The sequence below is a fragment of the Sander lucioperca genome, chromosome 5, assembly GCF_008315115.2.
Source record: "Sander lucioperca isolate FBNREF2018 chromosome 5, SLUC_FBN_1.2, whole genome shotgun sequence".
Taxonomy (NCBI): Eukaryota; Metazoa; Chordata; class Actinopteri; order Perciformes; family Percidae; genus Sander; species Sander lucioperca.
Window position 1 is genome coordinate 26,425,935 of NC_050177.1, and position 26,686 is coordinate 26,452,620.

At 42.4% G+C, this 26,686-nt stretch overlaps 1 protein-coding gene across 1 annotated transcript in view; it reads left to right on the forward strand.

The window, feature by feature from the left end:
• Positions 1-1,566: 1,566 nt before the first annotated feature.
• Positions 1,567-26,686, forward strand: part of gucy1a2 (guanylate cyclase 1, soluble, alpha 2) — a 46,496-nt gene continuing 21,376 nt past the window's right edge. Inside the window, exons 1-4 of the mRNA XM_031297244.2 lie at positions 1,567-2,968; positions 12,088-12,149; positions 13,568-13,692; positions 19,163-20,067. Coding sequence (XP_031153104.2) covers positions 2,648-2,968; positions 12,088-12,149; positions 13,568-13,692; positions 19,163-20,067 — 1,413 coding nt within the window. The 5' untranslated portion in view covers positions 1,567-2,647. The remainder of the gene's footprint in view (positions 2,969-12,087; positions 12,150-13,567; positions 13,693-19,162; positions 20,068-26,686) is intronic.

A 26,686-nucleotide genomic window follows, 5' to 3' on the forward strand; every position in this document is an offset into this window, starting at 1 on the left:
GATGTACCAATTCAATGAGATTATCATGATACCCCAGGAGTTGCCCTTTCTATTTATTCTAATTCCACGACTTCACAGTTACTGAACTGTCTGCACTCAGCTATAGATGGCTGGCTGCTTGTGGGCCTATCTTCTCTGGAACAGTATTTTATTTCATTGTGGTGTTGACTTTATTAAATGCCCACATTATTACTGATGGATGACAGACTGATTGCTAAGAACAAGTGACCAGATAAGGAAAGAGAAAGAGAGATGGAGACTGTGTGTGTAGTGTGTTAGAGAGAGAAGGAGCACAATTCTATGCAATGTATTGGGGTCATTCTGCTCCAGAAAGTCAAATGAATTAGTAGGCACCTCCAGGAAATTACACTGTGGAGTGTGTGAGTGTGTGAGTGCATCATGTCTGTTTCAGTCTCTCTCTCTCTCTCTCTCTCTCTCTCTCTCTCTCTCTCTCTCTCTCTCTCTCTCTATGCGTGTCCCTTTGGGGCCCTCAATGAACAGACATGCTCTGCCAATCAAGGCCAAGGTCATGGCTGTGATTAGACAGACACAAGCTTCATTCTGTTTCTCTGATGGGAGGCAACAAGCGTGTGCCACTGCTGCCAGCTCCATTATCTGTCTGTAGAGTCATATTTGTCCTTGAATACCCATGTTGAACACATTTGGCACTTTGACAAGAACTTGGCTTACTGGCCATGACTGTTGTTTGATTACAATCAGATGTTGCTTAATTGTCATTTTCAGTTAGTTAATTGAGAAACAATCACCTGTTTGTTGGCTGCCAATATGTCAACATGATAGGAAACTGTAAATGACACTATGTAGAAATAAATAGGAATAATAACCCAACATTTTACCAAAAAAAAATATAGCCTATAATCTAGTTTGTTTTATTTTAAATTACACCTGATGTATCCCCCATATACATGGCTGGATTAATGTTTTAGTTGGCCCTAGAGCAAACATTTGCTGTTGGGCCCCTATTGACCCCCTTCGCCCTCACCTGCTACCTGTGTGCATTATAAATTACCATTAAGTGCAGTGCACACAGCAGGCTACACATTGCAGCTGGCTTATGTGCAGATACTAAGAGACCAATTGCTCCTGTGCTGGAATCATGTTTTTGACAAAACAATCCCTACTGAAGGCTGACTTGGCTTTTTCCTTGAGCTCTTAACCCCTGGGATGAGGACTACCATAAGGACATTTCTTCAGTATTGTGTCTAGGCAAAACTATTACAATGAATAAAAATAGCTTATATAAAAGGGATTCAGTATTTCTCCATGTGACAGTGTAGACACTTATAAATTTCAACCATCCATCAAAGGAAGATTGACACAAAATATGTAATTGTTGGGCTAAAAAAATAAATATAATTATAGATGTATGCTCATCTTTTTATCTATCCATCCATCCATCCATCCATCCATCCATCCATCCATCCATCCATCCATCCATCCATCCATCCATCAATCCATCCATCCATCCATCCATCCATCCATCCATCTTCTAATTGGCTGTGGTTTATGTCCAACTAAAACGCAGAACAGCCGGCTGATGCGTTGGTACTTCACAGCTCGAGCTTGGCAGATCGCTCTGATCACCGCGCTGCGTGCTGCTGTCTGCTGCCCGCGCGCGCTCACTCCGTTTTTTCCCTTCTCGCGCAGACGCGCACCTCCACTCAAGCCACCACTTTGCCCGCACTCCGAGCGACGACAAAAGAGACAAGACGAAACAAAAGCCAAGAGCAGTGGTGAAGGAATACAAGTGAAAGATGGAGTAATGATGAGAGGACGGTTAGTTGGCAGACAGATAAGGAGAACCGCTGTCGCAGAGGACAAGGAGGAGGAGGAGAAGGGACGGAGGAGAGAGGGAAGCAGTCACATCTGCCGTGACTTTGGGGGTTTCTCTCCGGCAAAGTGGGGAGAAAAGGGAAGACGCCACATTCTTCAGAAGCCAAAAATGTGTCAGAAGAAAGATTAACATGTCTCGGAATTACTGTGGTGGACCACATGTCGATTTTGTCGACCTTTTGTCGTTTTTCAGTTTTGCAATTTCGTCAGTTATGGTAACGTCTGCTTTAACATAGTTGTCTCGCGAGCCAACGCTCCATTGTATATAACTGCTAAAAAAAAATACTGTTGCTAGGGGTTATCTATTTTTATATTTTTTATCTGAATCATTCTTTGGAGTGTTTGGCCTCCCAGTGAAATTTGTTTTGGAGGTAGCCTAACGTTAAAGCAGGACGGTTTTTAAGGGACAATACCCCCACCTCCTCCACCCCCTTACATAAATGTTTGCGTGCCTTTAGTGCTCTCGTTCTCTGTCGAACCCCCCCCCCCCCCCCCCCCTGCCCCCCCATCCCCCTCTCCCCCTGAATAGGTTGCTGAGTCCCACACGCAGACAGACGCATCTCATATGCTCACATAGACACAGACAGACCTTGGTATTATCTCACACGCACGCAGACCCACTTATCATATGCATACATATTTATACAGACAGACCTTACCCCCCTCACCCCCACTATCTGATGACTCCCCGGCGTAGAGGTGGACGTGGTACGGAACCGACTGTAGCATCATCATCACCCTCAGCACTACCACTGTCATCACCATTCTTCTCCTCCTCTTCCTCACTACCACCATGTCCTCGTCGTCGCGCAAGATCTCCTCCGAGTCGTTCAGCAGCTCGGTGGGCTCGGACTGCGGGCTCGAAAGCCCTGGGGGAGACGGAGGGGACGGCGGTTTGGAGCCGGCGGAGGAGAGCCGAGGCTGCCCCTTCTCCTCCTTCCACTCCTCCCACAGAGCGGTGCTCTGGAACGGCCGCAGCCCCGCCGAGAGGTCGGCGTGCCCGGCGGGCGAGGAGCAGCAAGGACCCAGTGGACCCCACAAGAGGGTCACCAGGAGGAGACGGGTGAACCTGGACTCACTGGGGGAGAGCCTGAGGCGACTGACCTCACCCACGGTAGGCCTCCCGCTCAGTCTGAAGAGCTTTACTGTGCCACGTAACATCATTAACCTATTCCCAAGTTGTAGTGCCATATATTTATAAAGGCATCGTGTCGCCTATAACTACCGTACTTTAATATTCAGGGTCCTATAAATACTATCCTAATATACCAATATAGTTTTTCCATTTATTCTAAAATGTATTATATTGTATTTAGTTTGTTTATCATTTTGTGTACAATTAGAGCTGGGCATTATTGACCAAATCAATGATTGCTGTTCTTCAGAAGAAAAGAATCTTTGAGAAAGAGTCATTATTTTGACCACACAACCTGAGGCATTTATTCCATCCCACACAGCTGTCTCCAAAGTTGAAAAGAAACACAGCCATTAAGACCAGGAAAAGACAACATTTAAGCTATTCCACCATAGTATGATTGTGCCAAATCCCAGAGGATGTCTTTTCTCATATCATAATGTGACGTGTGCTGTCTATGAAAAAAGCCTCTTTTCATCCTTCACTTCTGATAGCCTGAATCATCTGGCAGATTATATAATAAATATGTTGTTGTGAGAGAGTGAGAGAGAGATGCCCATGCTCTGTCTGTGTAGCCTATACGTAATGATGTGACGAGTGTTTCTGTGTGTCTCAGTTCTATTACAGGCTGTAATGTAACAAAGCAGCTTTTAGAACTAAGCGCAATTGTGATGGATGGCGCATGATTTGGGCATTTGCTATAGCATAGTCCTTTGTAATGGTACATCAGTTTGGGATGGGATTGCGTATAGTACAAACTGCAAAATGTGAATCTGCCTCAGGGAAATGTTGCACTTTGGTGGCTTCAAATAAGAAAATCCAAGTAAAAAGGTGATGTAATGTAATTTGACTGACAGAGCAAACAAGTGTTTTCGAACTCTGACATTGTTTGACTGCTTTATAGTACCAAGATACCAAAGGTGTGACAGAGGCTAAAGATTTGACCTAGTTATGTCCAAACTTCTTTCTGGCCAGTGTGTAGAGATTTCCTGCCAATATTCACAGACACCATATTATTATTATTATTATTATTATTATTATTATTATTATTATTATTATTATTATTATTATTATTATTATTATTATTTCTTTATTTTTTACTAAAGAAACTCAGAAAAATCAGCAATATCAAGAAAAAAGGGAAGTACCCTACAAACAGTGACATTCATAGGCCGACACTTGCAATGTTACAGAGTTTTGGCTGTATTTAAAACTGACAAACTCTTTGGTAAATACAAAGTGAATTCTTTCTACATATGTTATCGAGTTGTTATGGTTAACATTTTAACTAACTGCTTACTTACACATCTAACAAAAACAGTGCAACATGTTAATCTCAATGTAATCTTCTCTCTGGCCACCTGTAAAATGTATAAGCAATGTACAGATGTTTTACTTCATGTTTGGTGTGTCTACTCCTGAGAAAAAAATATCTCTCATAGGCTTGCTTAACGTTCAACATTCTTCACCAGTCACTTGTAAACGTGTGGTGTCATGTTGGGCATGTAGAATATCCTAAACCAGAGTCAGCTGTGACAGGTTGGTCATGGTTTAATATGAGGTGGCACTGTTTTAGTGAGATAGTGCTGCAAAGTATGGTGTTGATTCTCAGTGGTACCAGCAGAACTAGCAAACAGTTCTCCATTACTGTAAGCCATTTAATTCAATGTTGATATAAAATATATTGCCTAATGCACTACTAATGTGTATCTTAGTTTTGATTTCACAGTAGTTTTTCCATATATTAAGAGGTAAAGAGTATTTTGGGGCATTGCTTGCTTGACTGACTGTGTCTCAGCCATGGTTTTTGCCCCTTGCTGATCTCACTTGAACCCCACCAAGGGTGACTTCCCTTTGACTAAATTTGTTTTACTGGCTCCAGTAATAGCGAAAATGGCACTAATTGGTAAAACACAAGTGAATGCTTGATCAATACTATGTCCAGGTATTTCAGTAGTCTTGTTCAAAGAAAAGCAACAGCTACAGATATGGTCTATGAGATTAAATGAAAAAAAGCCATACAACTGAAGTGATCCACAGTCAACAGTGCTCCTTCAAAACAACAGTCACATCTTGTTTGTTGTCTGAGTCTAAATAGTCCACATTGTATCATGGCCAGAGTTAGAGGATGGATAGGTAAATGGATTAATAAAATATAGAAAGATAAACATTTTTTTGCTTGTCTCATTGCTTCTAACCAAGGAGTTTTGAGCTCACATGGGTCCCAGGTTTATTTATGTTGGTTCCCCACATAATAAGAGCACTGCTGTGTTTTCATCAGACTAGAGATTGTGGGACTAGGTTTCTCCAAAATTCAAACAGCTCAGACCCTATGGTCCCATTCCTGAGAGAAATACTGTAGATGTTGCAGAGAAGTCGATATAGGAGAGCAGTGATTGTCAGCCTTTTTTGTTGCCCAGACACTACCTCGCAAAATAATGAAATTCAACAGTGGAGCTAAAAATCTGAAGTTGGTGTATATTGGAGAGGACCACTGAGAGCCAGCTTCTCTTGGTTCACTCACTCACTCACTCACTCACACACACACACATGTAACACAACAGTTTATTATCTTTTGTGTTCTTTCACACACACACACACACACACACACACACACACACACACACACACACACACACACACCACTCACACTCACAGTGGCTGTGTGCAGTGACAGTGGTTGTTGTTGACTGCAATGGACCGTGACAGAGAGAACAGAGCAAGCTCTCTGTGGTTGTCTTCACACTGACCCAGAAGCAACCGCACACACGCATATATATGTGTGCAAACATTAATTTTCTGTCTCCCTCCCTCTCTCAGTTTCGTGTATACACATGGAAGGTAGCCATTAGCTTAGTGACCCATGACTCGCTGATCAAAAGGCTGGAGTGTTGGCCACAAATATGAAAAGTGTGAGACAAGTGAGAGAGTGTGCTAATGTGTGTCTTCTGGTAAATCCACATCCCGAATCTGTGGTCACAGTTTTACTAAGGAGTATATCTACCTTGCTTTTAGTTAAATGTGCAGTTTGATCATAATGCTGTATATGTACACATACTGGCTATTTTCATGTACATTTATCTCCTCCACTTTATTGAAACTTTATTGTTGAAATTGGCTTTTTACTGGGATCAGCCTGTCTCTATTGTTTGTATACTTTCCATGAATGGGGCTACTTTCTTAAAATTGAGATAGAAAGTGTTGATCTATAACCCTCCAGTGATTTCATTCCTACCAGAGAAGAATATTCATTCATAACTCCATTGGACATTTTCTATTCTCAAAAAAATCTTGAAAACAACATACCAGTATAGATTTTGGAAAGTATCATGAACAAAACACTATAACTAAATCAATCAATATAACCCCATAGGCGATTTGAGGGGGGATGCAATCCCCCTTCTGTTAGCAAAGTTACCAAAATGCATGCCCCTTGTTAACCTGCCATACTCCTTTCCCATCCCCTATAGCAGAGATAGTACAGGGGCAGAGGGGTTGTTTAGTTGAGTATGTTAGTCTAGTCCACCTGACTTATTGATCCTTTATCTGACTGAGGTTTGTGCAAGTTAGAATCTATGTTCCCGACCATGGCTCTGAAATATCAGTAGCCTAATGGCCATGTTACAGTAGCCACATCCAAGCTTACACGCGGCAATGTGACGTCAAAATGACGTAGATCTCGCTGGCGCGCCAGGATTTTGAGTGTGCGACCAGAACGAGCTCGAGGGTAACCGGATGCTAGGACTCTCAGAGTGACTGCAAGGCTCTCTTGTAAACTTACTGGGTTAAGAGGAGTTCCTTTATGGTGAATGAAAGGCTTGATCCGACGAAGTAGATCATCAAATCAATTCAAAGCATTGACGGCAATGCTGCTGCCAGTTCTGCCGTTGTTTACCTTTTTCTTCTTCTTCTAGTCCGTAGAAATAGCAAAGTCGGTAGCCTTTCCTCATTAGCGCCACCTCTGTTCAGGAGAAGACTGCAACTAGTGTCGCGACCACCACGCGGGAGTATAAACAGTTACGGCACTCCCATGACGCTGGCGCTTGACAGGTCGGCTGCGGCTAGTATACCCCACGTTTAACGGTGCTGTGTTTTGATAAATCCATGGCGCTGTCCATGGTGCTAAAATAGCAGACAGATTTGTAATTGCAACTTTTTCTCCTGCCCTTCGGTCAGTTTCATCTTGGATCTATAGTATTCTTTAAACTATACAGCTAGGGAACCTCCTGTTAAGAAGTCATCTACTGAATATAACAAAAATGAATGTAAAACATTTTGTTTGTCTGCACAAAGTAGTGATAATATATATGTCCTCTTCACCACAATGTGATCTGTATTATACCATCAGTGCAGATAGAGAAAAAACATTTTGTGATTAACAAGTTTTGTAATAACTCTAAATGCTTGTTTGTTTATGAATCAAATTGATCTGCTATGAAACTTTAAAGATCTTTATTTGGTTGGCATTTTCGAATTTATAGATGTACATGACCAATGGGCTTGTGAGTAACCAAGGCTCAAGGTTGTCATCAATGTACCGAAAGGCTTATAATTGCATGTTTACGTTCTTATTGATTAAAAAAATACATAATTGTCTCCCCAAGTGGCCAGAATTAACTTAAGTATTTAAACTGGAATTATGCTTCTCCGAAGTCATACACAAATGTGTATGTGAACCAACGCAGAGAGAGGTGTTATGTATAACCGTAGTTCACAGAGAAGTCTATGCGCACACCTCCCAAATCTCAACAATGCTTTGTGCGGAGTTGAGTGGTTGATTCAACTCCTGAATAGAGGCAGGTTCGAAATGGACAAAAACTAATTTAATACTTACATAGTTTGGATAGTCACATTCATTGTTGAACTATGCTCAGTGACAGCGTCAAAAATCCTGCTACAAAGCAGATTGCAACAGAATTGTTTTCTTTGTACCTGCTTTATTACTTGCCTCCTCCCTGAGGCCTGATGCGTCTCATGCTGGGATTTATCTGGCTGGGTCTCATCTGGTGTATTAGTTTCTATTTTCTTAAGTAGTGGTGGCAGCTTTCCAACTGTGCTGAAGCACCAATGGAAATTTGGAGGAGAAAGATGCAATACAATGAAGGGAAGGAATCAATCACACAGACATACTTGAAAAGGCAGGCTCACATACAGTAAAGAAGAGTATGACTGAACCTCACTGGGAAAGAAAGCAATGCAGAGCAACAGAGCAAGAGGAATGGAGGGAGTATTGGTGACTTACTGCTCCCCTCCCAAGGTAAAGAAACAGAGCAAACAAAAGAGACAGAGTGGTTTGGATAATGACCACAGGGAACTAAAGAAAGAGAAGGAGGAGAGGAGAGTGTGTCTTAAAGGAGACAGAGTTTGAGACCTTCACCCTGAAATTTAGTTAGACATTTTCATTCTAATGGAACTTATTGTTTTTTTTAATCTTCTCTTACATGCCATTTATCCAGTCTAGAAGTGAAATCATCATTGCCATGAGTATATCATGATATTTTAAAATATTTATTCAGTTACATGAACACATTTATTTTTATTACCATCATTCTGTTTAACCCCAGTTTCATTCCCAGTTTATGTTGTTGAACCAGGTGATCTACCAGCTGTTAGATTGTGTGTGTGACTGAGTGAGATTAATGTGTGATGGGGTATCGATTTGTGTGTACAGTAAACATGCCAGTGATTGCAACAATGCAGACTAATGATGATGTGTGTGTACAGTATGTTTGCACATGTGTGCATATGTGGCTGATAACAGTTAGGGCCTGTTTGTTTGATCATGTTGTAGGAATCTTGTGTGCACACCCTATAATGTTCATGTTCTGTGGTAAATAAGTAGCTGAATCAAGGACTCAGTAAGAGGAGATTGTCATGAGAATTTCTGTTCTTCACATGCACACAGACATGTACAAGTAAGTGGGGATTTGAGAGGTGACAGGAAGTTTTTCCTCACAAAGTGAAAATATGGCCCACTGCATGTATTTCTTTTAGCTACCATTGCCTATCTTACTAAGTTGACATATGGCTCACAGCACTGAGAAGAGAAGCTCCATACATTTGTAATACCAATTGATTAGCTACAATATATGATGTCTAATTCTTGTTTAATCTGATAGTGAAATAACTATATTCACCTTTTAAAACACCTGCTGGCTGACACACATGTAGATTTGTTATTTGATTGCACACACTGGCTCTCTCATTTATCATGTTTTTGCTCTGCACACACACACACACACACACACACACACACACACACACACACACACACACACACACACACACACACACACACACACACAAAATCACTCCTGTATCTGTCCGGAGTGGGAAGAATGACCTCTCCAGCTGGCACACTGAGTTCTAGTATTATCACAGCCTTGCATTTAAAGCCTTATCCCAGATAATCACATTGGACCCGCCTCCTCAAGCTTAGGCTGTCAGTAACGCAAAAATACACCAGTCACACAGACAATCAAGGAGTGCATTATGGTGTTCTGGAAATATATTATTGTTGCCTATATTGTTTTTGCCAGAATAGAAGGAAGCAAAGATTAAATACAAAATACAAAAAAAAGATCTGTTGATGGAGTAAAAAATTTTTTTTCCACAAACATTGGTCTTATCCATTAGTATAACTTCTCTATATGACCTCCCTTGATGACAATAGAAGCAATAGCAACTAGTTAGTGTTCCACTTTATTTTTCATAAGAAGTCTGTAGGCTTACAGACTTGTCAGAGTAGGAAAAGCACAGGTGTTACTAATAACATTAACAGTGGTTCTTTTCATGTGCCCCAATAAGCCATGACAGTGTCACAGTGAGCCAGCATGCACAATTCCAGGATCCTGAATTAATCATTTATTAATTAATTTAATTTATTAATCCATCCATCCATCCATCTTCTTCCGCTTATCCGGTAACGGGTCGCAGGGGTAGCAGCTCCAGCAGGGGACCCCAAACTTCCCTTTCCCGAGCCACATTAACCAGCTCCGACTGGGGGATCCCGAGGCGTTCCCAGGCCAGGTTGGCGATATAATCCCTCCACCTAGTCCTGGGTCTTCCCCGAGGCCTCCTCCCAGCTGGACGTGCCTGGAACACTTCCCTAGGGAGGCGCCCAGGGGGCATCCTTACCAGATGCCCGAACCACCTCAACTGGCTCCTTTCGACGCGAAGGAGCAGCGGCTCTACTCCGAGCTCCTCACAGATGACTGAGCTTCTCACCCTATCTCTAAGGGAGACGCCAGCCACCCTCCTGAGAAAACCCATTTCGGCCGCTTGTACCCTGGATCTCGTTCTTTCGGTCATGACCCAACCTTCATGACCATAGGTGAGGGTAGGAACGAAAACTGACCGGTAGATTGAGAGCTTTGCCTTCTGGCTCAGCTCTCTTTTCGTCACAACGGTGCGATAAATTGAGTGTAATACCGCACCCGCTGCGCCGATTCTCCGACCAATCTCCCGCTCCATTGTCCCCTCACTCGCGAACAAGACCCCAAGGTACTTGAACTCCTTCACTTGGGGTAAAGACTCATTCCCTACCTGGAGAAGGCACTCCATCGGTTTCCTGCTGAGAACCATGGCCTCCGATTTAGAGGTGCTGATCCTCATCCCAGCCGCTTCACACTCGGCTGCGAACCGATCCAGTGAGTGCTGAAGGTCACAGGCCGACGATGCCATCAGGACCACATCATCCGCAAAAAGCAGCGATGAGATCCCCAGCTCACCAAACTGCAACCCCTCTCCACCCCGACTACGCCTCGATATCCTGTCCATAAATACTACAAACAGGATTGGTGACAAAGCGCAGCCCTGGCGGAGGCCAACTCTCACCTGAAACGAGTCCGACTTACTGCCGAGAACCCGGACACAGCTCTCGCTTTGGTCGTACAGAGATTGGATGGCCCTGAGAAGGGACCCCCTCACCCCATACTCCCGCAGCACCTCCCACAGTATCTCCCAGGGGACCCGGTCATATGCCTTCTCCAGATCCACAAAGCACATGTAGACCGGTTGGGCATACTCCCAGGCTCCCTCCAGGATCCTTGCGAGAGTAAAGATCTGGTCCGTTGTTCCACGACCAGGACGGAATCCGCATTGTTCCTCTTCAACCTGAGGTTCGACTATCGACCGAACCCTCCTTTCCAGCACCTTGGAGTAGACTTTACCGGGGAGGCTGAGAAGTGTGATACCCCTGTAACTGGCACACACCCTCTGGTCCCCCTTTTTGAAAAGGGGAACCACCACCCCGGTCTGCCACTCCTTAGGCACCGTCCCCGACTTCCACGCAATGTTGAAGAGGCGTGTCAACCAAGACAACCCCTCCACACCCAGAGCTTTAAGCATTTCTGGACGGATCTCATCAATCCCTGGGGCTTTGCCACTGTGGAGTTGTTTAACTACCTCAGCAACTTCCACCAGGGAAATTGACGACAATCCCCCATCATCCTCCAGCTTTGCCTCTACCATAGAGGGCGTATTAGTCGGATTTAGGAGTTCCTCAAAGTGCTCCTTCCACCGCCCTATTACCTCCTCAGTTGAGGTCAACAGCGTCCCATCCTTACTGTACACAGCTAATTTATTAATTATTTTTATAATTAATTGGATTATTTACACCTGTGCTTTTTCTGCTTTTGACACGTCAAAAATGTCTTACGTGAACAAGGCCTATACAATATGAATGTGTCTTGGCTGCAAATAACACTTCAGATGATACATTGGTAGGGTTTATGGTCTGCTCAGAAGGTCCAGGTATGCATGAAGTCTGGGCACAGCCGTGTGTCATGCTCTCCCAGGCCATTACAGCAATAACCATGCATCCATAACCATGATTTACTTAAAAAGTGTCCTTATCTATGCTTTAAACACTAATTTGATGTGAGCTATTTACAAAACCAAGAAAGGAAGCCATCAATTTGTGTGTAATATGTTTCAATCATTTTATTTGGAATTACTGAGCAGTAGTGTCACTTGAATGCATGCATGCATGCAAAAATAAATAAATACACACACACACACACACACACACACACACACACACACACACACACACACACACACACACTTATAATGTCTAATATGTTCACTTATTGCAGACTCAGACTGTTCAGGAGGCTCTACAGCGAACTCTACAATTCTACAGACAACAAGAGATCAGGTAAGACTGTCTTTATCGCTCTGTCTTGCTGGTCCTCTTTAATCAATCTCTGCCACTCACTTGCTGTCTACCTGCTGTCTTGTCTTAGTGTCCCTATTACTCATTTTCTCCCATTTGCCTTTATTTTTCACACTTGTTTGTCTGTCTGTCTGTTTAGTCTCTGTGAGCCTCTCACTGTCTCTGCTACCTCTCATTCTCCCGTCCTCTCTGTCTTTTTTGGTCACACAGACCCAGAGAGAGACAGACAGACACACATATATAGACAGTCCTTCACCTCGTGTCTCTGCCTGTCTCTCATTGTCCCTCCCTGTCAAAACAGTCAAACTCAGTAGAGAGGATTCAGCCAGGCACAACATGTACTAACATTGTCCATGAAGCACACACTGAATACAAATATAGACACCGGATTGGGACCTGTCTGGATTTTTCTTTTTCTCTCGTGTCCACTCCCCTTCACACACCTTGGCCTTACATTTTGTCACTCAATTTTTCTCTGCTTGATTAATGGAACTGATCCTTGATCATTTTTATACCACTGGTTTAATGTGTGATTGAGTGACTTTGGACTAAATGATTATAAGCATTCCCAGAAATTATACTTTATACAGGGTCTGTGTGTTTAAGGCATGTGTGAACATGAACATTTTATAATGTGAATATCTTGGACAATAATTTTGAATCCAAAAGAGTAACCTGAAAGCAAATAATATTCCATCCGTTTGACAGTACATGTGGTAGTGGCACAAAGGTTAGAAAAGGAGCTTGTGACCAGAGGGTCTCTAGTGTAATTCCCAAACTGAAACAAATCTGTGTGCGAAGTGAAAGAGCATCACTTTTTGCAACCACTGTGGAGGTGACGTTAGGGACAATTCCTGCCTTTCTGTTGTTCAGCTGCTACAGTAAATCTGCTCAGTGACCAACACATATTAATCTACACTTGCTAATTAATGTGTGAGGTCAACCATATCACAAACATGTATACAGTATACTCTCACCTGACCTTAATGGTATCTATCCATGCAGATAGTGTCTCTAAGATTTTTGCCACAACCCCAACAAAATGCAATTGAATGGAATTTTGTTACAAGAGCCCACTGTACTGGAAATAGTTTTTGAAAGTCTCAGCAGCAATTCCAGACAAAAAACATTCAGAAAAGACTTTTTTTAAGGATCTAGTTTCTCATGAAGAAATTATCCTAAAGAACTAGTGACCACACCGTTTGTAGTGAAGTATTTTACAGTCTGATGGCTTTTGCCACAAAAACACACAAAAAGTCATCCATGGTACATCTTAAGGGGATGAGATGGAGGTTCATTAGCTTATTTGCACTAAATTGGATTATTAGCTCTTCTTATTTGCTGATCTCATGGCTAATCGTGGCTTACCCTGAGTGTGTTTTGGTTTGTGTCTTTGACAGGTGTCAGGAAGTTGGCAGTGAGGCGAGGCGAAGAGAGAAGAGAGAGGAGAAGTGCCCATTTCTAGAAAATTCTGGTTCAGAAGAAGATGTCCTACAAATCCTACAGTACATGGCCACCATACTGGGTAAGTATGTGAAGTAAAGTAAGATGTGTTTGTATTATTGTGTGCTTGACAGCAAAACTTTATCAACACATTCTCACTCCCATCGCGTAAAATACGGATGCTTGGTCAGGTGCCTTTGGAGTTATTGACGCTAAAAGTCTCCTTTAGCGTCATATCTCAACGTGCTTTATCTAAATGCACTTGGTCGGTACTATTGGTGTCCCTTTTTGACGCAGCGAGGTCAAGGAAAAGATCCTGGGTACAAGGATACAAGGTAAGTTTCCGTGACACGCAGGACAAGAACGGGACAATTGAGTTTAGGAAAAGAAGAAAGCAACAGTTGGGTTTAGGAAAAGTGACATGCCGGACACAAACCCTGGTCTCCGGGGTGAAAGTCCTGCGTTGTTTGACCCATCCACCACCCCAACCTATCTTCCCACGTGGAATTTCGGGCTTTCATACTACTCGCTACCATTGTCGCTCTTAATAATACATCATCTTCAAATGCAGCTTAGCTGCTGCTCTGCCCTGTGCGTTCTACACGCACGCTGAAGGGTGCTTTTTGCGTCATATCTGACGCTGACAGCCACTGCCCAAGCGTCCGTATTTTTTACGAGTTCAGAGTGAGAACGGGTTGACTTTATACATGTGTGGGTTAGGGTTAGGGGTACACATATATACACACACACACACACACACACACACACACACACACACACACACACACACACACACACACACACACACACACGTGTCACTCAAAACAGCTTTGTCCTCCCTCTGTACCATTTAAGATCTCTTCCTGCCTCTAATTTACAGTATTTGACCTCCTTCTAGTCTTCCTTCTCTGTCCTCTTATATCTCCATCACTTTCCTTTTAAGCTTTCCATGGTGCTTGCAATCTGTGTGTAGTTATAGCACATGTTTTAGAAGGCAGCAGCTTGGTACACCCTCTTTACAGCCCCCCATGTGCATTCTGTGAGTAAAGCAGAGCTCACTTGTTGCAGTTTATCCATTTATCCATCCATTTTATCCCGCTTATCTGGATGTGAGTCATGGTGGCAGCAGGCTAACAAGTAGCCTAGAAATCCTTCTTCACAGCCACGTCTTCCTGCTCTTCCCCTGGGATTCCGAGGTGTTCCCTGGCCAGATGGGACATATAATCCCTGCATCATGTTCTGGATCTGCCCAGGGATCTCCTCCCAGTTGGATGTGCCTGGAATACATCCACAGGGAGGCATCCTGGAGGCCTTCCTGCCAATAAACCACCTCAACTGACTGAATTAGACTAAGCAACCTAAAGATTGAGTCCAGCGAAGGGATGTATTATAAAAACTGGATACAGCGTTCAAGGCAGAGCCCTGTTCCTTCCTATAAGAGTTGCTCAGTGGAGCATGAAGCCATCCTGGAGCCCGGATGAGCACTGCTTCAGCACTGTGCGGCCCATAGAGCAAGCGCACTAGAGACCTACATTGGCCGTGCAGGCTACTTCCGGTTTAGCGCTCCGCTAACTTGAATGGGGATAAAATGATTTAATTGTGCAGCTCTTGTAGACTAATCTTATTGGATCAAATCGATCAAATTTGGATAGTAAAATGAGTCATTTCAGTGGTTGTGATGCTCAAAATATTGTATCCACTGATGACGTCTCTTTTGCCACGTAAGTCTATGGCAAAATGTCTTTTTGGGCCAGATGGCATCATGTGGCGGGCCGGGAGTTTGGCCACTAGGTTCAATTTGTTTCAAAGCCCAGCACACTTCCTGCGGGCCTGGTCTAGCCATCCTGTAAAGAAAACTCACCTTAAGGATCAGCACCTTCTATACCCCAATATTTTGATAAAATGCCTGCCATGTGTCTTTGAGCTGGTGAAGTGACTTTTCTGAGATACAGTGAGGTTTTTACTAGGTGTGGCATTTTAGTTACTACGGTAACTGGGGTCACTGTGCCTACACACTTGCATTGCACTCCTAGCCACGAAAGTAACCAAATATCCTCTGTGGTGTTTGTGCATGCCAGAGTCAATGTTTCATGTGTGGCTCAATTTAAGTGGGAATAGGCTATATTATCTGTCTATTATTGCTAATTTGAAAGGTATTTTTAACAACCTTTTTTTAATTGTGTCTTAAGAATCCGTGTCACTTCTTGCAGTATATTGTTAGCAGTTTTCTTTACGCAAGTTTGTATAGTTGTGTCTTTTTAAGTCATTAATGCTTTCCAAATTTTGTTTATTTATTGCACGTTTGGATTTTTCAGGTTTTGTTTTATTTTGTGGTGTCAGGTTTTAATTATATTAAATGTCAGTTTTCATTTTGTTATAATCCTTTAATCCTATTTCATTTAGATTATTCCGTTAGTAGGCATGTAACATGATTATTTTATCTTATTAATATTCATTATTTTAGCAAGGCTTTGATGTTTGATTACATTGAACCACTTCTGTGGTTGATATGCTTAAAATTATTTTTACTGAATTTAAATCTTGGTCAAAACATATCATGGGATTCCTGGACTATTTAAGAAGGAAGAACATAGACATGGCGCTTATTCAAGAATCACATTTACGTAAAAGTTGCTGCTTCATCTAGTGACGACACCAAAACCATATCGGACATGTTCAATGCAGTTGTGGAATCCCACCATCTTACAGATATATGGAGGATGCACAATCCTACTAGCAAGGATTACACCTTTTTTTCCACACGTCACCTCACCCACTCCCGCATTGATTATTTTTTGTGCTCCAGTGAGCTTAAGGCAATGTTCCTCACGATAGCAATAGAACCAGCAATCCTGTCTGATCACAATGCGCTGATAACCACGTTCCATTGTGATATGTTAGGAGAAAGATCTAGAAGGTGACAATTTAATAATTCCCTTCTCCAAAACACAGATTTTGATACAGAGTTTAGAGCCAAACTGGCGGAGTTTATATCAATCAATACTGACTCAGTTTCAGACCTGGCGTACATCTGGCAAGCCACTAAAGGATTTATTAGAGATTTCACATCTTCCTTTGCGGCAAATTTGAAGAAAAAGAGAGAGGCAAGGATTGCGGAGTTGGAAGAACATTGTAAATCGTTAGAGCAGTCTCTAAAGACGTGCTTTTCTAAATCTACACATACTCTTTTAGTCACAAATCGAGCAGAGCTAAATGATTTGTTAAAAAGGAGAGCAGAATTCATAATGCACAGAGTGAGGTAAAATTACTATTTTAATGGTTGTTAACCAAGCCAATTGCTAGCTCTGAAATTAAAACAAAGCGAGTCCAGAGCTGCTATCAACAGCATCCGCACGGACTGAGGTATCCTAAAGATATCACGGCCACTTTCCTAACCCTTGCTGTACATATCTGACCTTGAGGACTCTGTTCCAAATATTCTTAAGATCACGAATTTGGCTCAATCTCCGGCTATAAAATCAATTGGAATAAATCTAATCTTCTGTTGAACAACAGACAGGTGACATCAGCTATTAGTGATACAATACCAACCCAAAGCAAAATTACATATTTGGGCATCACCATTCACGCATCGCTACAGCGAGTTGTCCAGGACAACTATGAAACTATACTAAGTAGTGTTCAAAGGGATCTGGCCAATTGGTCTGCACTGACGGAATCGCTATGGTCCAGGATTGCTGTTATTAAAATGAACATAGTTCCTCGTGTGAATTTCTTAAGTACAATGATCCCATTACCCCCACCAATAAATTTCTGGAAGAAACTTGATACCGTAATTCAGCAGTATATTTGGAATAATAAACAACCTAGGCTAAAATACTCTACCCTGCAACGTACCACAAACATGGGAGGCCTGGCCCTCCCCAACCTTAAAGTGTACCACAGAGCCTTTCAGCTACGGGCCCTCAGAGTGTGGATGGACCCCTCATCTACAGTCCCATGGACAGAAATAGAGCAAAACCTCACTGGAAGTCTAAGACTGCCTTTACAGGTATGTGTCCAAAAAAGTGTATGCTAGCCTATGGTCCTATTATCACCAACACATTGACCAACTTAAACAGGTGGAGGAGCAACTACGCTACACCAATAAGTGGCATTTGAACACCCCAATTTGGCACAACATACACTTAATGTCTTCTAACAAACCTTTTGTTTATAACCAGTGGAGTGACATAGGTATTTATACTCTAGACCAGCTATTCAATGATGAAGGTATGTTAAGTTTTGAAGAACTGAGAGCTAGCTTTGAGGTCCCTAGGACATCCTTCTTCATTTATCTTCGCTTAAGATCAGCCCTAAAATGTTATGTAGTACCATGGGGAAACAGTCTTGAGATGCACCCAATCATTAAATGGCTTGTTGATTCTCCTGTGAGAGGATTAGTGTCCAGGATTTATGCTAAACTGATGCAAGTATCCGTAGGAGAACTCCCAATAGTAAAGAAATGGGAGTGAGAGCTGAGCCCGGAGGGGAACGTAATTAATTGGGAGACAGATTGGGACATTTCCCACTGTTTCAAGAACACAAATCACCAGCAGATCCACTTCAACATATGCCATAGGACATATTGGACTCCTCAGAAGAGATATGTCTCTAAAGTCATTCCTACTCCCTATTGCACGTTCTGCCAACCTGAATAAACTGGAACTTTCCTACATATGGTCTGGGAGTGTGAACAGGTGCATGAGTTTTGGAAAAAAACAACATCAATAATATCTGATGTGATAGGATGTCGAATTCCTACTGACCCGATTGTTTTGTTACTTAATGATGACTCTAAATTACACCTACTTGGGAGACAGAAGAAAATTTAGCTAGCCGGATCAACCGCGACCAAGAAAATGATAGCTCAGCGCTGCCCCCCCCTACTCGCTTTGTATAAAACAGTAGTTGACATATTTTCTAGACATAGTTATGCTTGAGCTCTCTACAGCAAGGATTAACAAAGCCAAATCATCGACTATAGACCTATGGAAAAACGCAGCAGCACAAGTATCAGTCCTAATGACCTCAGCATCACAAGAATTAGAGGAAAGTGACTAGGCAAGGTGTGATTTCTGTTTTTGTTTATTTGTTTGTTTTTGTTTTCCTTGAGACCGCAGAGGGTGGGGGGTGGGAGAGGGTTGTTCTTGTTCAATTGTTTTTGTCTGTTCTGTATGTTTAAAAATATAAAACCAATAAAAAATTGATCTTAACAAAAAAAACTTATCATGGAGCAGAGTTTAACAAGTTAACAGGTTTTGTGTAAAAGACAGCTGTAACATAAAATTATTATACTTATTATTGTACAAGTATGCAGTGTTCAGGTGCATATTTCTGCATTTAGAAATAATACTGAACTACAGTGTACCAAGATGCAAGTCTAATTAATCCTTAATGACATGTCTTCTCAATCATATTCCTAATATTTATATGTAGGTTTTTTTGTGTGGTATTTGATTGAGTCCATGACGTTGATAATTTGTGTGTATTCTCAATAGAGTGCTATTCTGCATCGCTGACATTGGTGTTTTGTATCCTCTCTCTCTCAGGAGTACCATTCTGTGAGCTGCGAGAGCATTTCGGAGAGGAGTTCTTTGGCCTCTGCTTTGAAGAAAATGAACGAGTGCTTCGAGCTGTAGGCGGCAACCTCCAGGACTTCTTCAATGGCTTTGATGCCATTTTAGAACACATTCGCACTTCCACGGGGCGCCGTGCCTCATCTGAGAGCCCCTCTTTCCAGTGCAAGGATCTCTACGAGGAGGAGAAAGGGAGAAGAAAATTGGACAAAGTTGGAGAGCAAGAAGATGGAAGAGGGAAGGTGTTGCTTCTTCACTGTTTCAACCCTGCCCCTGTGGTTGGATTGGTCATGCCAGGGTTGATCAGAGCTGTTGCCAGGCGGATCTTTCATTTAGAAGTTGAGGTGGAAGAAGTACCACCGCTAACTCCCTTATTGCCCAATAAAGACACCAAACAAACAGATGGTGACTCCACAACCCCCACCCCGACTGCGTCCCCCACCGTCTCACCCTCCTCGTCCCCGTCTCCTCCCTCTCCTTTCCCAACCTCTGTTCCCACAGTTTGCTTGTCCTTCCAAATCCAGGAGATATGCCCTTCTTCCCTCTCCTCCCTCCCAAATGCTGCCTCTGTGAGCACTAAACGCCCCCTCCTCTCACTCTCCACCAACCCCAGTGATCTGTGCATTGGCCTGGCCACGTTTTGCCGTGCCTTTCCATTTCACCTTGTCCTGGGGCCTCGCATGGAGCTACTGCAGCTTGGAGAAGGATTGAGGAGACAGGCTCGCATTGAGCCTCATCGGAGCCTCTCATTCAAGGACTGTTTTGAAATTGTTTCACCCAAGATGGAGCCCTCGTTCCAGGGCATACTGATGAGGCTTGCATCCCCATTTACCATCCGTACCAGGCCTGATATCTCACAATCTGGCACCAAGGAGAAGGTAAAGATATCATACATAACAGAATACACTGCTCAAATCCTACTTTTCACCACATTTTATAGAGAATTATTTCAGTTTTAGTAACTGCTTGGTAAACTGAAATCTAGTTTCAAATTTTAAATGATCAGGCTGCTGGTATGCTATCTTTTCTATGTATCAACAAATCCCCTGAAGAGACCAAAACCAGCAATACATTTATTCTAGTCTGTGTAGCCACAGATGATACTGGAGCTCCAGAAATTCCATTTTTGATTACTGGAGAGTAGCTCCATGTCAGGCAGATGGTTCAGTGTTTACACTGTTCAGTGTTTACACTGGCTATGTTCATTGTAATTAAGTATATCACCAAATGATGTGATATGATGCTCATTTATGTGTTTATTTATTTTTAATTATTTTTGGACAATAAAAGTCTACAGGCATAGATACTTAACACTGGTATCAGACTTTGGTAGGACTGTTGAATGTTGGGTGTCTTTTCATGGAATTGTTGGTAGTAATAAAAAGATAATGTATCACCATCCATACCATCTGAGTCATAAACATGTCATTTACAGTGCTACAGTAAGCTTCATGATAAAATCCACTAATTTTATGGTTTATAACTGCACTCTTGTTTATATGTGATGTACTCACTCTATGTCCCGGTCAAGTACAAAACTTTCTGTACTGGGAAATTAGTACAAAAATCACGATCTCTGTGCTGTCATGTTATCAAATGAGAGTGCCACAATTGATTCAATTTCCAGTTTGTTAAATATGTTTCCATTGGATCCCAACACACAGGTTTCCAGAGTGTTCTCCCCAGGAGGATGTATGTAAAGACAGAGTCTCTCAGTTTGGTAAAGTTGAAAATATTAATGATTTGCTCTAGTTCTTAGTCGTAGGGACAGTAGAACTGTTGTTGCCTTATATTTTAGTTTGGCTCTACCATCTTAAAAGAAAAGAAGTAAAAAGAAATCAGATGGTTGATGGCACTCCGTCTATACAGAATGCAATCTCACCTCGTTACATTACATTACATGTCATTTAGCTGACGCTTTTATCCAAAGCGACTTACAATTGCTATATATGTCAGAGGTCACACTCCTCTGGAGCAACTAGCGGTTAAGTGTCTTGCTCAGGGACACATTGGTTGATGTATTGTAGTGGGATTTGAACGTGGGTCACCCACATCAAAGGCATGTGTCATATCCACTGCGCCATCACCACCTACACCACCTACACCACCCACATCGTTGCACCACACCCGCAAGCCTGCAATGTTTCTGCATGGCACGGATGAGGTTTGAATTGGTTCCAATTTGCCAGAATCAATTAATCAATCTCAGTTCTATGCTAGATGCAGTTCTTTATTGATTGGATGGTCTCCGCAGGCTGCCAGTGTCAGCACCAAACAACCTGATGCTAAATAGAACTGACAGAGGAGGTGGATCAGTCTAGCCACAGTGGTGTGTGTGTGTGTGTGTGTCACGATACTAAACATCTAGTATTCGGTACCGATACCAACAAAAGTACACAATACTCGATACTACAGTCGATACCACGGTGTGTGTAAAAAAAAGAAGGAAGAAAATAATAATAATACTTAAACATGAATTCCTTTATTTAAACATGGGGGGGGGGCAGCATCATGTCACTCTTCTTTCAGTGTTTTCTTTTAGTTTCAACTTTCTGTTATGGTGTGGAGTGGAGGGGGCAAGGAGAGCGTGATTTACAAAAATGAAAACGTCAGTCTTCTGGACCCCACAGCCCGTTGCTTTGAAGCCCGCCATCACCACACAGCCAGCGTACGGTACCGTCTTTCATGAGTTCACCCGGAACTCCCAGACAGCAAGCATGTTTACAGTAGTTACGTCTGTTTCTCTCTGCCGTTGTTTTTTTACAAAGAACCGGGCTGGTTAAAGTTAACTGATGTTATAGAGGTCTGTTAAAACAAGCGCTATCAGAGCACACGTTAGGTTGTGATAGACAATGGCAGAGAGAAATAGACTCACTTGCGGTTTGGGAGTTCCAGGTGAAGTCGTGAAAGCCGCCGCCGTAGATGTACGGTAAAGCCAGAAGCTGAATGCGGTCGAGCCGTACAGGGAGATGAGGGGCTATTTGCTGTTTTTCCGTGCTGGTCGGTGTTCTTCAGCATTTAGCGGCAGTCTAGAACATTTTTAATATTAGGCGTATATACTGCCCCTGTCAGGTCCGGAAGGATTGCATCCCCCGGTACCTACGGTTGTGTGGAAAAATGAGTACCGGCACGTTTTGGTACCGAGTTGGTACCGAAGTACCGTTCCCGTGACATCCCTAGTGTGTGTGTGTGTGTGTGTGTGTGTGTGTGTGTGTGTCTGTATGTTTGTGTATGGGTTGATGAGATAAGTATGTCTTAAGTAGCACGCTCAAAAATAGTAGTATATTTGTTTTGAAAGTACTGGCGCATATTGGGCCCCAATGAGAGCAGATCTATACCCTTTGACCCACCACAAAGGAAAGGGATAAACTATTTTCTAAAAGTTTTTGGTTGCAAATTTGTACCAATTAATCACATACTGTTTGGGCATTTCTAAGCATACCTGCTCTTTTTTCTCATGTAGGCAAAGCAACACTTTGAGCAAAAAGGTGGCTGTATATAAATGGTATAATAATGACATGGTATGGAGGTAAATCATTATCCCTTTTATCGAGTTACTTTAATTGTCCTAACTTTTAAATATCTGTGACAATTCATAAAGTGGTGCGAAAATGGCTTACCGAATAGAGAGATGGCTTCTCCGAATAGGAAAATTATATTGTTTTATGTAGCATACAGAGTGACAAGTTATGAATAAACAGCACCACAGATCTGCAGCCAAAGACAAATGGTGCAGTTAAAAGTCCTGTCATGTCATCTTTTCCTGTCATAGCGCTATTAGTACTAGGCTTTGCCCTGGAACATAAATAGAGCCCACAGACAGCTAGCACACTCACCTGGCACACAAACCTGTTAAAATACATTTCTAAACAACCCTGATACAATTTAGCAAATTATGCTACAAGATGCAAGATGATTGGGGTGTTCTGCAGCTTCAATATATGCCATGTCATGTCAATGCCATAAAGAATGTCTTATGTTCAGGATTACATAGGGCGAGGTGGTCGCGTCCCTGTGTGGTGGTCCGTCCCGTTGTAGTTGCCGGCGTGTGGCATTTAATTTCCCCGTTGTGGCCGCGTGTGGCGGTCCGTCCTGTTGTTGTCGCCGGTGTGTATCGTTTAATTTCCCCGTTGTGGCGTTTAATTTCCCCGTTGTTGCGTCACCCAGAGCAGCCCAGTGTCATGGCAGTTCGTGAAATGGTAAACGAGAAAATCGTGACCTGTACACGAATCAATAAATAAAAATAACGTGACTATTTACGAACTAGCGTGAGACCGGGTTGTGTATTTAAACGTGCTGTATGGCCTGGGTGTAAGGACTCCTGCTTAACTTTTATTTTGGGTTGATTAATCTGCTCATTATTTTCTTAATTATTCGACTAATTATTTTGTCTATGAAAAGTCCGAAAATAGTGAAAAATTCGAATTTCCAATTTCCCACAGCCCAAGATGATGTCTTCACATGTCTTGTTTTATATGATTAACAGTCCAAAACCCAAAGATATTCAGTTTATTATTATGCAAGACAAAGAAAAGCACAATATTCTCACATTTGAGAATCTGGAACCAGCAAATGTTTGGCATTTTTGCTTGAAAAATTACCGAAACGTTTATTCAATTTGATCACAATAGTTGCTAATTCATGTTCTGTCAAACGACTAATGAATCAATCGACTAATCGTTGCAGCTCTCCTTTTATCATATTTTTTGAAATAGTTTGATAATATAATTAGAGGTAGTCAGTATGTCACCAATCCCAAGGTTTAGTGCATTAATCTCAACAGATGACAACCAAACACAACTACGGAGGTTCACAGATCCTTCATACATGGAATGCACATAATAACGCACTACAATGCTTACAGTCCCTCAAGAGTAGCTGTAGGTTTCCCCTCTTCACAGACATGCCTTAAGGACCAGTACAATACGTCTCCTCTCTAGCTGTCTACTCTCTGTCATTGTTTCTCATGAATTCATTATCATTATCTCCCCTTCTCTGCTGCTTACCAACTTCTATTTTTTTCTCACAATGCTTTCTTGTTTTGCCTCTCACATATTCCCATTTTCATTTTCTCCATTTTATGCATTCAGACAGTAAATTAATTTAAAAAGGGTTTATAGCTGTCAAAAATGGAAATGCGACAACAGTTGCACAAGAATACTTTCTCTTTCCTGAGTCTTCCCCTTTCTCCTATAGAGCTCCCTGATAAGACAGACCTTACTCTGCTTTTTCTGGTGTGTTACTGGTCGCACAGATCGGGTCACTTACAAATATGTATTCTACTGTAACTGCTAGTAAACTTTTACAGATTATGATGGGACAGTATCTCAGTTTCTGTAGGTTGTTTGGGGATCAGAGGAAATGTAGTTTACATTTGAGTGTCTGTAAATGCATAGTGAAGCTGAGGCATGCAGCTGCCTTTTCTATTCCCTTTTGTGTGTCACTGGTAATCACTGCTGAAGTTAAGTTAGACACTGCCTCCAAGCTCCAAACACCATCAACTGTTTGAAAGATTTGTGTTGCAGTATGTGTTTGTGGAGCAGGGTGGGCGGACGTTGTTTTCTTAAATTTTCACCTGGGTAGAGAAGCAGAACAAAGGGAGAGAGAAAGAGAAGGATGGGCTGACATTTTCACTAGAAAGGGCAGCGAGAGAGGGCCACAGGCCAAGGTAAAGAGGCCACAAAAGAGCAGTCCCTTGTGCTGCAGTGTGTGTGTGTGTGTGTGTGTGTGTATGTGTGTATTTGCGTGGGCTGTAGTGGATTTTCAGTTAGAGTTCTTTCCTCTCATCGCCCAGGGACGTGGACTGTGCAAGAGACATCCAAAGACGTACTGAAAAGGTCAAATCGCATCTCCCTCTGTCTCTCTGCTTGGTGTGAGCACTGTGGTCAGTACACAGAGGAGTGGACACAGGTTGAACTGTCAAAAGCTCTCCTCTAACCAGTGCATCATCACCACAGTCTCCAAACAGAAGAGGAGCAGGTTTTGACACACACATTAGCCTGTTACACTGACTAGACTAGATTTTATGTTGTTTTTCAACGCACAGCATGTTTTAGCATAATGCATCAGAGTTTAGTTTACAGTAAATGTATGCAAACGTAGTTTCATCATGGCATGCTTAAGTGCTGAGTTGTTTGAACAAACTGTTACAAAGGCTAAGCTAACCTGCGCTCGTTGAATAACTAAACACAGCTACTAAAGGTTAACCTAGTTGGTACCATTAATCCCCCTGTCTCGCTTTCCCTAAGTGTTGCATTTAATGTGAGAATGAAACTTAACTGGTCTGGATGAGTGTATATCTTTACTACTTCTAGACGGGTTTGTTCTGTGTTACTGACTCACCTCAGACTCTGCATGGTTTGTGGTTGTAAGATGGCTGTTGCCTCGGGGATCACTCCGGTGCGTCGGCTGCGCTCCATCGGCGCCCTTGCCGGGCCACCCCCGCTCTTCTGTAGTTCAGGTTTTTAAAAGGTGTATTTACAAAAGTTTGGGTTGTGGGAAACAATAATGTTTTTCAGTGTCTGCAGCCGTTCGCTTGAGGCTCCTTTTCGACTGCCTCCAGCCGGAAGCAATCTTCTCCAAATGGCATTCCCCGACACACCAGTGAATCTGGGTTATATCAGCACACAAACACGCCCCCATCATATCACGTGTCAGTATTTTCTCTATCAGCTCACTACTCAAAAAGATACTAAATTGATCTGATAACATAACAAAACCCAGAATCACTGATTTATTCTTATCTGCTTGATGGTGGATGGTGAAGTGTGGGCACTTTTGGTTTGGGCTAAGCTGTGGATGTAGATTTACTTTGATGCCGATATTTTCTTTTTACTTAAAAATAACAGGAAGAATAAGACAGAGAATCCATGAATCACAACACCTGCCTACACAGTAGTGATGCCAATGCTGTAAACATCCAAAACCTCCCAGACTCTTTGGGTCATGTCAAAATTCTGGTTAGGATGAGTTAGTGCTTTTTTATGGTCCTCTAAGTCTAAGTAAACAGTATTTCAATCAGGAGAGACTTTGTTGCAGATATGCAAAGATTTATTGTACAAATGCATGATATGACATGTACAGTCTTTGGAGATTAGACTCCATCATTATCAAATGATATATAATTAGGGGGTTAGAAGGCCAGAAGCTGATCCCCCAATGGAGTCTAGACACTGATGGCGGTGTGAGGAACCCGAATATCGAACCGAGGAGCTGACGCAGTCTGGTCGGAGGAGGAACCAGGAGCCGTGGAGGATGAAGACCGGAGGAACAAGGGGAGGAGGAGGGTTATGTTCTTAGCCTCAAATGACAACTGAGCAGCAGAGAGAGAGACAGGTTTAAAACAGGGGTGTCGTGCTGTGATTGGCTTGAGAAATTCAAGGCCTCTTCTGATTGGTTAGATAAAAGTGAGCGTCTCTAACAGCTGTTCAGTTTTAGAAGAGAGAGAAATGTGATTAAGTTTAGAAGTCTTCCTGCCAGAATTTTCGCTGAGCTCCA